Consider the following 14,226-nt stretch of genomic DNA (forward strand, 5'->3'; position numbering starts at 1 on the left):
CTGTCTCGCGTCTCGTCGGCAGTGGGTGTCTCATTGTGAGGAAGTAGAACCCAGTCATTTTCTCCTCTTGGAACAACAACAGCCCGTTCAGAGTGCACCGAGCCCAGCTCTGTTTAAGGACATTATGCACTCTGGGAGTCTAGGATTTTTACCTCACTTTCTTTATTCCCTCCATGTTCCATAAGACAAAGACAAAATTAGTGTGTGTGAGAAGGATGAAAGGCTTTTCCCACACTATTTATTTTGCTCAGCCAAGGCTGTGTTGAGAATAACATAAAATTACTATAACAACAGACCTTGTTCTTGTGAAGTATACCATGTGTTGATCAGTGGCCCACAGATTGAACACATAACAATCACCCATCCCTCTTAAAGAACGACACTTTTCCTTCGCTCCTTCTGGAGGGCTAAAACCCACGCACGGGCCATTGTTCACCCTGTCTTTTTACCCCTCTTCTGAGTAATTCTCCCAGCTCTTTATCTGATTGCCATCCGGCGAACAGCTGACGCTGAGAGGGCCTTGAGTGGCGCAGAGGGTCTGAAGGGCCTTGTGTGTTTCTGTCTGCTGTTTTCAGCTCAAAGCTGTTTGACAAAACAGCCCTCCTTCCCCAGAAAACTTAGCAGATAAAAGGGCCCCGCGTACAGACATAGCAGCAGCCTCACCTCTGCAGCAGAACAAGCAGCAGCACATCAGGACTGAGCACCCAGGGGAACTTAGCAGCCGCTTGTCTTGTAGCCTCTGTTTGCCTGAGAACCTCCGCTAGTCTCCAGGCTGCATCCTGTCTGTCCGTCTCCAGTACAGCTCACTCCGACTGGGACACCAAAGCAGGCAGGCAGGCAGGCTCCTCTCTGGCGGGAGCTAAGGGAAAAGAAGTTCATCGGGAATAAGTTAGACAAAATGGTAAAAATGGTCTCTTTCTTGGAATTTTTGGTGTGTACATTTTCTTTTGCTTTCGTATGTATATGTGTGTGTTTATGTGTATTGGGGAGAGAAAAAAACCATAGCGTGGACTGAGAAGTGGGTTGAGGTTTGTGGGAAGCCCTGGTACAGGCCTGTGTTTGTTTGGCTTGGGCTCTGCTCAAGGGACAGCTTCTCTCAGGCTCCAGACAACGCTGGGCTTACGCTCGCCAACATTTTGTCATCATGCTCAGGTGACATGTTAAATTGGGAAAGACTAGCTAGAGCTGTGTGAGCTATGAAGCTATATCAACTCTCTGTGTGCGAGGGGCTGCTTGGAGCGTGTGTTTGATTGAACCTGTGTGTTTGCAGGCATAAGTGTAGTAAATGACGTGACCGGTCTGTCGCTCTCTTGCCTGAGTGACAGAGGAAATTCCTCCTCTAGCCTGCCTTCGTGTGGCACTGATAAAGCCTTTCCTGTACAGTAGAAAATCCTGTTTCCCTATGTGCACCGACAGGGCAGTGAGAATGATCAGGAAAGAGAGAAGGAGGAGGAGGGAAAATGAACTGTGGAGGGAGGGAATCAGAAAAGAAAGTTGCCTTAAAAGCTATGAATTTGTTTATGGACATTTCTTTGAAGTTAGCCAACTGAGATTTAACGCTTTTTTTCCAGCATGTGTTTGTATATATAAAAGGGAGTGTGTGTGCATGTGTGTTTATGCTTCTTGCTCTATTATGTCATTAGCATGTGTGCGTAAGTGTATTTCTGCAAGCCCTCAGTGGGCGTATGTGTATGTCAGTGTGGGCGTGCACACATTTTTGGCAGATTAGCGGGAGAATCACTGTCATATCTTATTTTTATTTCTGACTGTGGTAATGATTAATAGTGGCTGTGGTGTGTTTGGACTTTTTACCTCTATATTTCTCACTTGACACGGAAGTCTCAATTGGTTATGGTATAAACGAACTCCACTGGGCTCTGCCATATGTGTTTAGACAATTACTCACAAGTACTCCACTTGCAAGCTTCAAAATCAAACGCCACATTAACAGTGCTGCCTGTTGCTCTCATGCATTAATGAAACACTTTGATTACAGTGTTTTGACTTATTGCCAGCTGCTTTAGTGCATTAGTTTCTTTCTATTCATCTATGATTATAGTGGCAATCATTGATTGTCTGCTAGCTGGGAAATAGGCAGTGGGGCTCTTTGCCTTGCCAGAAGAATGTAAGCAGGCCAAGAACCCTCAGTGCCTGTAGACTCTTGTGGATGTCACACTCACGTTTCCAGCATACTCATATGGGCTCTGTGTGTGTGTGTGTCTCTCTCTCTCTCTGTCTCTCTCTGTCTCTCTCTCTCTCTCTCTCTCTCTGCGTCTCTCCCTCTCCCCCTTCCTGGTCTCTGTGCTCCTGGTTTGTGGTTTGGACCGGGGAATGTGGAATGGATGCACGGATGGATCCCACGCTCACTTTCTCTCTTTTCAAACCTCAGAACCCAGCTTCCTGGAGAGACCACGATGACGCCACCTCCACACACTCAGCCGGCACACCGGGGCCCTCCAGCGGGGGACACGCTTCACAGAGCGGTGACAACAGCAGCGAACAAGGTGAGCCAGCACGGAAATGGGCATGCACATGCACGCACCAAGACACACACATACACACATGCAGTCGAGTGCTTAAACACTTAGACATAAAAATACTTAAATAAAGGCACCGATCCATGTGGGACATACAGAATTAATCATCATGCATGTGTAGAGTTGCCAACACTTCACTTTAACCCTGTCTAATGTGAGATTTGCATTGAATAGGTGGCACCCCTCTCTTTACACATACATTCCAGTCTTACCTTTTCCACATTGGATTATCCTGTTTTTTGACTGGCGTCCATGTAAATACGCCTAAAAATGAACACGCTCACACACAAACAACAACCACTATAATACACCAGCCAGTCGATGGTTTCCAAAATGTTACTATTTGGAGAGCAGAACAAAAGCTGGTGATTAATAGTATATTTCTGCCAGTTCTTGCTTGCATTTAAACCATATTAACTTTGCTCACACAACAGCCCCCAATTATGTCTCAGCGAGCCTTGTGTTATCTAATATGCAACCTGCCAAACAGTAATAATGCGTTTCAAAAGAAATGTATTTGAATTTATTACAGATAGTGTGTGTGTAGGTCACAGCTGTCTGCCTTGTATTTTTGTCGTGGTTTGCATCCCTTTTGACAAATAATCAAAGCTTAAGCTATTAGTTGAATTTAAAGGTGACACCAAACATCTATACAACATGAAGAGGAAAGTTAATTAAATGCAACTGCTGCATAAACTAAGAGAACCTATGTTGAGCTCTTGGCCTTTCTGTTCTTGTCTTCCTCCTGGTTTGAATGCAACAAGATCTCCTTTCGCTGCTGGTAGAGTGTGTGTGTGTGTGTGTGTGCGTTTGAATCTTCTGGCAGTGTCCGGGGTTTTGCATGAAATTTCATCACGCCGTCTACACACACAAACACGCTCGGATACTCAGATGCACACTTATACCGTCTCTCTCACAGGGTGAAGAGAGCTTGCTGCGTTCGTTCTAGGCTATCTTTTTGCCAATAAGCGATCAAATGTATTGATGGGATGTGTGGGGAAGTGGTGTGGCTGTTTAAATCATCTTCTCCTTTTTAGACAGAAGCAGTAGATGCACCTTCTTAACTATTACTGACCACAGACTGAGGGCCACAGCAGAGCAATGTGGTTTCCTGTGTCAGCACTAGTTGGATCACATGCTGTTGTCAGGTTAGTTGAAGACAATGATAGGCTTTGGCTAAACAACAGGATGTGTCTGTCTAAGCATAATGAAGAAATTGTTAATAATTATGTGACACCTAATTGATCTTGGTAGGAATAATTGTCCTTTTGCTTTACCTCTCCAGAGTAGGCAGTGAGCAGTTCCTGTTCTAGGACACAGGGCAGATGACGCTGGGCTTACGCTCGCATAGTCCAGTGCATTCTCATTAAATGCAGGAATTAATAGTTTAAAGACTAAATCTAACAAATTGTAGTGAATGATGTGTTGAATTTTCTGCACTAAAAGTAATATTATTAGTGTTTCATTGCAGGTCATAAGACAGAACATATAGGAGTTTTCACCTTCATCTTTTAAATTGAAATGGGAGCCGAATACTGCAGGAACAACAGAGAGAGGGAAGATGAGAGAAAGAAATGCACCGCCTATTGATTATCTTACACACATAAGTACAAGTGACCTGTAATCCACAGAGCACTTATCGACTCCTCTCCCCACCGTATCCAGTAACAGCAGATCAATATGGGCCAAAGACAGTTACGGTATAGGACCATGCACTGGGCCAAAACAGACGTGGGCTAGATCAGGGCCAGAGCCTGACCTACACTGCTAAACGCGAGCCCTAACTGTCTCATGGTAAAAACATACCGTATAATAGAAGAATAGGTTTAAAAGAATTCAAAACAAGAGCAATTCAAGTACAGAGGTGAAAAGAAGAGAGGAGAAGGTGAAAAAGAAGGCAACAAGGGAAAAGAGAGAGAGGGCAGCTGATTTAATGGTCTAATGAGGCCGTCCTCCAGCCAGTTGTTTTGTGTGAGGCATGCTCTGACCTTTCGCTTCACTCGGGAGCCCCGCTGCCTCATTTTTCACATTCTTGCAATTACGTTAACGCTTGAAGTGCTCACTGACTCCCGACTCTGGCCCTTCCATTCTGACAGAGCCGTCCCTCCCCAACCTCTGCACCTTTCCCTCGTTTCCTCCACTTCACTCCACGCATGAACTTGCCTCCTATCTCAATACATTTCCACATAAAATTTGTAGTCCACACTCTCAAGTCCACAGAGAAAATGTGAAATGTGTGCTTCACTTCAGTAATGGGGTCTTTAACAGCTTGGCCGCTGTTAAAAGGGGTGACGATGTGGATCAGTTGAGGAAGACAGAAGTGAGGGAGAGGAGGAGAGGGAGAAAGTGTGCACGAGATCCACAGTGCTTTTTGGTTTCTGCCAAGAAAAACATCAACTTTCTTCCGCCATTTTCCATCTTGAAAGGTGTGTTGTTTGTGTGCCTCGAAAATCATTTACCTTGAAAATTGATCCAGAAGCATCAATCCGTTGAATATGTGAATTCAGGCCATTTCTCCCCAAAAGAGTGAAGCATTTCTGAAGGTGACTAAGCCAAGCCGCACAAAGACTCTTTCACTCTCTGGTGTTGACTAATGTTGGAGATGTACATTAGAATAAAGTTCAGTTTCACTCACGTGCAATTTTTTTCACGTGCAGTCATACAGGACTCTAGATGGTCTCTGTGAATATAATTTACTTCCACTACCCCTGGCTTGTATTTCAGCATTGAGCATTACTCTGAACCTGTGCCAAAAAACTATTTAACAAGTGCACAAATATGTATTGCCCCTCTCGTGGAATAATTTATTGTCAAGCAGTAAACCAAGGTGAAGCATGTTCATAGCTGTCAGTGAAATTGCCAGTTAAGGTTCTGACACATTTGAAAAAAGTTTCAGTACAATACAGAGATCTGTAACCTCTCCCCACCCCGGTTCTTAACAGACATTTATTTTTCCATTTCTCAGAATTTCCCTCCAAGAAGAAAATATCAATTATCACCCTGAGGGCAAATTCTGCACTTGCACTTACTGACTCTTAGTGAGTGACTCCCTATGTTCTGGCTAGATAAACAAACAGCGGTTAAAGTGAGATTGTTCAGAAGGTAACACACAATAACTTCATTGGCTCTGCTTGCACATTATTTTGATTAACAGTCCCCTGGATCTCCTCCAAGCTTATCTAGAAACATCAGAGACATCAGTTGCAGGGAGTTAAACTTGATGAATGAGCGTGCCTTAAGATAGCACACGTTTCCAAGCAGGTGTCCATAATATGCTAAACACCCAAAGTGCGATGGAGCAGCTTGATGAAATACTCTGCACATTTGCCCACACCAAACACAGTAGAGTCAAATGCACTCAGTCATGAACTGTAAATCCCCAACACTGATTGCGCACGGTAGGTAACGTTTTTCAACTCTTGCTGTATTTGCATAAATGTGTGTGCGTGTGCATGCCTTAGCTTTTGTCCACACTTGTAATTATTAGCTATGCATGTAGACCAAATTCACACTGACATCTTGAGTGGTGAGCAAAGGGGCTTTCTGTACAATTCCCTGACTCTGCCGCAGATGGAAAAGGCTCAACAGAGGAGAGGAGAAAGCATTTTGTACATTTTCTCAGCAATTGAACAATCCCCACACTCAGCGGATAGACAGACTCCCCAGAGAGACTGAGAGAGGCAAAGATGGAGAGAGAGGGAGGAAGAGAGGGAGTGTTTGACTCTAAGGGAGCATGCTGCGCTTGATGGTGTTGTGCTACATTTGTGTGTGTGTTTATATTTGTGTGTTCATGCCCTGGGAGTGCGCTGAGCTCCATTGGCCCTGGCCAGGGGCCCCACTCAACATAGTCTTTGTGGCTGAACTCACCAGAAGGGGGGTCATTCCTTTGGGGGACATGACTCGCTGTGTCCACCCAGGCAGTGCCAGCATGCGCAAGTCCTGTTGAATATGGCAGTTACCATTTTGTCTTTACAGCTACACTTGAAGCTCAAGAAGAGAAAAAAATTAAGGAGCAAAAAGAAAGAAAGGAAGGAAGAATAAAATGCCACAATCTCTGCTAAAAAGAAGACGAAAGCCCTGATGCATTTTAGTGGCCTGTACTCCAGCTCTGGAGTGATCAGTGAGGTGTGTCTGCGTATATAAAATATATGGTATTTGTGTGTGTGTGGGCACGCATGTATGTGTGTTAGCTGGTTCCCTCTAAGTGCCTGTTAGAGTTTAATTTAGTGTAGTAATTAAAGCTGAACACTGGCCCATAAACAACAGATAAACAATAAAGCAGACCCAAGCCCTGCTGTTTCATGGCTCTCACTCCCAGCTGTTGGAGCGCTGATAATTTTTACACAGTGCCCCAACCACAACACAACACAATACTGAAGCAACAAAGGTGTGTATATGTTGTAACTGTGAATGGGTTTATTTTAGTGTGCGATATCAGAGGCTGAACAAAAAAGGCCAAAGAAATACATAAATGCACAGGATTTGTGCACTTCCCCTCTCAAAAGATAACACTGTGTAGCAATAAGAAAGTGTGAGAGGAGTTCTCTGCCTCTGTAGCCACTTACAAAACCAGCACAGTGGCACCTTTGATCACACAACCATTGTACTCAATTGTATACTTTTTAAAATCTTATTGAAAGCAAGTGAGAGCAAGCTCTATTTTTAGGGAATACGAAATAAAGCTGTTTATTGAGTATAGCAATGCTTTCAGAGTTCATCAGTGAGCTTGTGTGTGTAATTCTAGCCTTGTCACTACATGTCAGCTTCATGTTAGTCACGTGTCTGTTGTGAAAACAGTGCAGTATGTCTGTCTGATGGTTTGTTGGGAAGGGGTAGGGCTATTGTTGAAAGCCGAGAAGAGTTGCCGTGGAGGGGGAGAAAACACGGTATGGAGGGGATACTTTCATGATCCCATTAGCATAAGAGTGGCTAAATTATTCATGTGGAGTGCTTTATCTATGGGGAAAAGTATAGTTAATGCACATAGTTTTAAAATGGATCTCCCCCTGCCTCTGCTCTAACACCAGATTCTTGCTGGATTCAGCATTCACGGGCATTTACGGGAACGCCTGTCACTCTCCTTTGCTCATATACACATAGACATTGTATGAATGGGCATATGTGCACACTTGCTTAAGCGCTGCTGCACTTGAAGCTGTTTCAAGGAGCTCTGCTCTCAAGATCATCCTCTTTCTCCATAAGTCCCTTTCTCCTCCTCTGTCTTTCCCTCTGTTTCCATTTATTTCTTGGTATCTCTCTACCTCTCTTTCTCGCACCGCCTTCCACTCTTGCTGTCTCCCTCACACTCCACACTCACCCCTCTCAGTACCGCAGACTACCTGGCCCTCATCCAAAATGTGATTAAAGAGAATGATTAGCTCCCTCAGCTCCCTCCTTCCTTCCTCTGTTGCACTCTCTCTTTCTTTTCTCTGTCTCACTGTCTTTTTTCTGGCCTTGTTTTATGTTCTTAGAGTCTATAGATCATGAGAGGAAAAACAAAAACACATGAACACAATGAAAGAAAAGCAACTGTAAAAGGATGAGGACAGCCAGTAAAGTCTGCTCTACTTCCTGTAACAGTCCTCTGCCCAAAACATCGCCACCACTCTGTCCTTCCACTCTGCAGCAACTCAAGCCTTCACACTCTTTCTCTTTTCGTCTCCTTTCCAGTCATTCTGTCTTACGGCCTCTCCCCTCTGCCTCAGCGTTGGTCCCTCTGGTCTGTAATCACCAACAGGCCTTCAGTGTCAACTGGACCAACACAGACTGGCCTAGCTTGGCAAGGAACTGGGTCCCATATAGCAGGAAAAGCACATTAACTGGGTCAGCTTAATGTGCAAACTAATGTTTGGAGAACATAGGGAAAAAATTATCCCGATTATTCTGACAGCAGCTGAGGAGAATGCCATTTGCACCATTAAGGGAAAGCTTGGGGGAAACCTTTTTTTTTTCTTTCTTCTTTTATTTCTGACTCTCTCAGAACAGATGAGACCAGTTTATCTCAGAGGGAGTAGAGTGTTATTAAAAAGCACGGTGGTAATCATGATTGAACTACAGTAAAGGGAGGGGAGTGACTTTTTCTCTATCTTATCCCAAAACAAAAGACCGAGTGCAGCACTGTTGTATCAGTTCATTATACTGTGGGTTTACACACGTATGTTCCATCCCTGATTACTCCAGTGCATGTGGTGATGATGAGAAGTGCACAAGGGTCTGATGTAATATGGTTAAAAGGGATTTGAGCGCGTTCCCCAAAGGGCATTTGCACGTCCATTAATGCTGCTGCCGCTATATTTTCACAAGAATGACAGTGCTTTGGTTCTTAACAGGGAGAGTGTTTTCCCAGGAAATGTTCTGTCTTGTTTCAGCAGGCTAGCCCGAAGGGGGTCAGCCAAGAAGTCACCCTTAAGAGGTGATAATCCAATTGCTCTAGTCCTCACCAGATTTGTTTTCCCCTCGTCTGGCTGTGTGTTTGTGTGTGTTTACAGCGAGTGTAAGCATGCGTGTGTGAATGTAATAGACGTAGAATGAGAGGCAGAGGCAGCAAGATGCCACCGGTTTCTTCTGTGTCCAACTCCGGGCCCCATTTTAGATCAGAGAGAGGTTATGGAGGCCAAGTCTGTCAAAGGCACACCTGCAGGGAAACTCCAAAACCCCTGACTGCCAGCTTACACAGGCCCGTTTAAGGTGTGCTTATTTGGAGTTTAACCCTGACTTCAAATGTCCTTTCCCTCTCTCCACCTTTGTGTTTGACCAATGGGCCTTGTGCTCTTTTACTTTCTTTTCTTTCTTCTGCCTCCCTTGGCTCTTTAATCTCTTCCACCACCCCCACCCTCCCAATACTCCTCCCCCTAATGTCCGAACCCCACATCACAGCAACGGTCCCTCCCAAAAGACAGCGCACGGTTGAGTAGAGTGGCTTAGCAAGGCCAGCCATAGCGTGTTCACTTGCTGTGTGGTTTTTCTCTGGTGTTAACCAGGGTTTACACACTGAAGCATATTTGGAGCAGAGCAGAGCAGCTATACCCTACAGGTAGTGCTTTAAACATGCTGCTGCCGTCCAAGAGAGTGGGAGGATGATAAAGGAAGTGTGTTACAATCTGAGTTCTTCCTCTCTGCTGCTGATTTTCACGCGCACATCTTTCACGTTTATGCAAAGCTTTTGAGGGCATTATGCAAGATAAGCTCATTTTCTAGTCTGATTCCTACTCTAGTACATGCTTTAATGACTCTTAAAGCCAAGGGCTGCTTTTTTTAGGCATAATAGCAGTCCCGTGGTCTCTCAGTTTCCACATAGGCAGAGTGCTTTTTCCACACCTGATCACTTTTGTTCACCCATTTTATGGCTTTTGGGGAGCGGGCGGAGGTGAGCGATTTGACAGTGGTTAGTGCCATGAGCCCTAATGTTTATTGGAAGCAAGCTCCTAATAATTTTTGATTACCCCAGAGGAGGTATTAGCCATGTTAGTCAGCAAGGATAATTTCTTATTTACATGCCCCAAGCAGTGAACACTCTGAAGGAACACTGGGGCTAAATGCGCAACAAAACGAATCAAACATGCCAAACGAGATGCTCCATCCTGGCTGGCTGCAGGGCTGAAGCTGAGAAAACCTTCATTATGCATTTACCATAATTCATTTAGAGGGTTATCAATTTGCAGAATACAGAGGAGATGTTTGGAGGGGGAAGCAAGAACACCATATCAAACGAAGGAGGAGAAAAAGGAAGAAGGAAAAAAAAAACGAGATGAAAAGGAGTAAGATATTCAAGGATAGATCAGTGCCCGGATTTTAAAAATGTTGTTCCAATTACACATTTTTCCACGTTCTGAAGCAGAACTTGCATGTTAAATGCTGCAATTGCTTCTCTTTTACCAGTGTCACGCTCCGACCCCTAAGAAAGCAAAAGCTGATTTCCCTTTAATGAAAGCAGTTTGGCTGAGGAATTCTCTTCTACATGATTTTCGTAGAGATCGAGGCTGCACAGAGATATTCTAGTTCAAATATTGTCTCTCTGTTCTTTGTTTGGCCTCTGCCCTGCTTACTCAAGGGTATTTTGTACTTGTCTCTCAGTGTGGATTTTAGGACAGTGGCTACATGTTTTCATTTTTCTCTCATGGCAAATGAGCGTAGAAAAAGACCTTTTAAAGCATCTTTCCCCCTGCCATCAGGCAAGGATGACTAAGGGCCCATTAGAACAATTGGAGGAAACTTAGGGAGACGGGGAGTGTTTAAAAGAATGAAAGCAGCCAGAAAACACCACTTATCACCATCTTGTGATAACCAGTGCTTTCTTTCATTATCTAAACACGAAAACCTCCACCTTGGAAAATTGCAGTCACTTTATATCTTCATTCAAAAATAAAACAATGAAAACAGAGACGTAAAAAAATGGCTAGATAAATATAAAAAATGCAACAGTTTCCAAAGTGAGGGAGAAAAGCTGCATTGTTTAGTATGAATGTCTACTCCCAGGGATGCAGTCCTTAGACAACTGAGTGTCTGCAGGAGACATCTGTGAAGCCTGACCCCGTGACCCTGGAAAGAATGCTCTTAAGGTGTAGGGAAAACTGCCTTTACCACTGCATCGTGGCCTACAGGACAGCCCAGCAGCAGCACAACAAACACAACCACTGCAGAAAATAACAAGACAACAGTCGATAAAAATAAAAAAACAACGAGGTGGAAAATGTGCGTTAGAATGAGGAAAGCAAAGAGAGAGAAAGGCATATCGTAAATGAAAAGAGAGAAATGATTTGAATGAGACAAAAAAGTGACAAAACAACCTACAGAAACAGAGAGAAAGAACGAGCAATAGACATAGGGGTAGGATAGTATGTGCACAAAATACAGACGGAGTCGGTATGAATTGTGCCTCACAGGCCTGGCTGTCTCTTTCTCTTTTGGACCCCCATGAGATCATTTTCATCCTTTATGAGTCAAAAGGAAGACCAGTTGAAAATGAAAGGTTACACAAGCCAGAGCCCAAGCCCTTGGAGTGAGAGAGAGTAGAAGATCCCTGCTGCAAGGGCCCTGCTGCTATTCAAAGCACCTGCCATTGTGTGGGCGCTCATCCAGGCCCATTGTTGTGCAGAAATTAGTCGTGCTCCCTTTGGCTCTAGAGGCATGCGGCAGACCCCCTGGTTGTTTTGGGTTCAAATACATGGTACGATAGATGCGTGGCCCCGACTACCATCACCACTGGCTGTGGCCCTTTGGCCTCTCTCCCACAGCACAGTATCATTCAGTATCTACTCTCTGTTGTCCACTTCTCTAGAACACTTTCAGGCCAGCATTCCTATAGTTTAGTTTTCTCTGTCTTTCTTTTGTACTCCCCCTCTCCTCTCTCCTTTGGTGTATATGCTTATTGTTCTTTAGAGCACCCTCATTATACCCATGGTTATATTTTAAGGGCCTCTCTCTTTGATTTTGGTCTCGTGGGGAGTGAGTGTTGGGGTGGTGGGAGCTGTAGGGCTGGCCCAGCTCTCAGGGCTCCCCAGCCAGCGTCTCGGAGAGTGGGCTTGGGGGTATTGTTGGGCTGGGCACTGCTGCAGAAGCACTGGTGCTACTGCTAGTGCAGGGGGTGGATGTGAGGGGAAAATTGAAAAGTCAATAACGAAGGCACAAAAAAAAAAGCAAGGGAGGGTGAAACAAAAGGAGATGGAGAGCTTCAAAAAGCTGACAGCAATAGAGCACTGCTAATTAATAGCATCAGAGGAAGAGCTTTTTTCTTGCTTCTAGAAGTTTAATGCTGCATATTAACTTGCAAGCTGAGGCGATTAGGAGCTCACATTGGGAGTCAGCACCGTCACATCACTGGACCAGCAACAGTTTGTGTTGAAGGATTGAACATGTCTTATTTAAATAATGAAAACAAATAAAACATGCATCGACTGACCAGTAATTAGAAATCTCTGAATTTTGTCATTCAGATTCTACCTTTACAAAACTATTGTATCAATATCTGCCAGAGAGATGTTTCAAGCTTGTGGTCATTTTGAAGCCGTAGATTTCTAAGATCAGAATTATAAAAAATAGCGTTATGATATTCAGCTTCAATGCTTTATAGAACTGAAATCAAAAAAGGGAAATGACAGTCCAAAACCTAACTTTGTAGGTACGGTGTTTGGGTTGCATATCATCACATTATAGGGTTGTCCCTGTTTTTGATCACTATTGTTTATTTGCATTTTGCGAATGCTTATTCCAAAATAGATTGCTGTGTGTTATTTTCATTCCTTTTTTGTGCAACTAATCAAAAGATAACATACACAAGCATAATTAAATAGGAATGTTGGGTCATAGAGGCAGAGTGCCAGTTATTCGAAGCAAGGCTTTGCAATTTGTGTTTTTCACAGCAGTAATAGGCTCCTCGCTCACTGTTCCTGCCATACCAATTTCCACTGCCAACAGCTGTCAAGCCCCTAAAATCAAAATTAGCGCCATGGAATTGGGCCTTAATGAAATGACCTGCTGGATTTACCTTAAGGAGCAGGGCGGACAGTCAATACTAGCCTCGTCAAAACCCTCTCTCTGCATGCTGCACTCCCATTAACGAAAGGAAATAGTCTCGAGTAAATGTATTAAGCACTACGTCCACCTTCTAATTATATTTTTTCCTTCTACTTTCATAATTCATTCACTCTTTCATTAGTTCTTAATACTGAAAAAGGCTTTTAACTGGCTCTTCTGTCTACGTGGGGTCACCAATTATTTTGTCACTGTGAATTATATGAATGTCAGAGGAGTACAAGTTGGATATTGTAGTGTCCAAGCTTGGCTAGGACTGCGGAAACACTATTTCCTTCTGGGTTTGGAGCATTTTTATAACAATCTAGAAATGCCAGATTATTTCAATAATATCATAAAGAATAATGTACCATTAATTGTTAGGGAATCCAGAGCTATGAGCTCCCCCCACTGCTGCTTCCTATAGAAGGAGGTGAATGTGTGCCAGGGCCCAGTGGAGGACATTGGGCCCTGGTTATTGACTTGTAAAGGAGCCGGTAGGTGAGGGGTCTTGACAAGACATGAGCGGCTGACTCTCTTGTAAAGCTGTATCTGAATTCTCTGCTAGTTGGCTCCCCAGAGAGGCTTTACACTCTGTTGATCAGACTCTCACTCACAGTTTTATGGAAACGTAGCAATAAAAAGAATGAAAGAATTGTTTAGTGAATGTAGATGCTCTTATTCTGTGTGCAATAAGAGAGAGAGGAGGGAGAAGGTAGTGAGGGAATTGGCTGCAAGGTGATAGAGCTGCACCCGTGAGTACATGTATTACTTCAGGACAACCAGAAAACAAATCTTCAAATTCATTTTTTGGTGCATTGTGTAACATAGAGTCATCAATATCAGTATGTACATTTCTTAAGGTGTGATAGTGTAAAGAATAATAACGAAGCAAGGAAGTGGGCACACATAGCAAGTGTCAACTAAGCAAGATCCGCACTCCTCACAGATCTGACTAATTTATGAGGGTAAACTGTGCTGACAGAGAGAGAGAGAGAGAGAGAGAGAGAGATGCAGGTGGAGGGAGGAAGTTTTCATTGACTCTCTGGAGCAGGCCAAGCCAAAGCCCTGGAGGGATCTCTCTCAGTTTGAACTTTATCAGGGGCTACGCTTAATCAATACGCTATTGGAAAAAGAATTAATTACTAAAGCAGAATAAAACAGCTGCATTTTAAACCAG

General features: G+C 43.9%; 1 protein-coding gene across 8 annotated transcripts in view; it reads left to right on the top strand.

The window, feature by feature from the left end:
* meis2a (Meis homeobox 2a) overlaps positions 1-14,226 on the top strand; it is a 78,685-nt gene that overhangs the window by 10,826 nt on the left and 53,633 nt on the right. For all 8 annotated transcript variants that reach the window (XM_067478715.1, XM_067478717.1, XM_067478710.1 and 5 more), the window contains one exon: positions 2,390-2,504. In XM_067478715.1, the coding sequence (XP_067334816.1) occupies positions 2,390-2,504 (115 nt within the window). The remainder of the gene's footprint in view (positions 1-2,389; positions 2,505-14,226) is intronic.

This window comes from Channa argus, chromosome 16 (genome assembly GCF_033026475.1).
Source record: "Channa argus isolate prfri chromosome 16, Channa argus male v1.0, whole genome shotgun sequence".
Classification (NCBI taxonomy): Eukaryota; Metazoa; Chordata; class Actinopteri; order Anabantiformes; family Channidae; genus Channa; species Channa argus.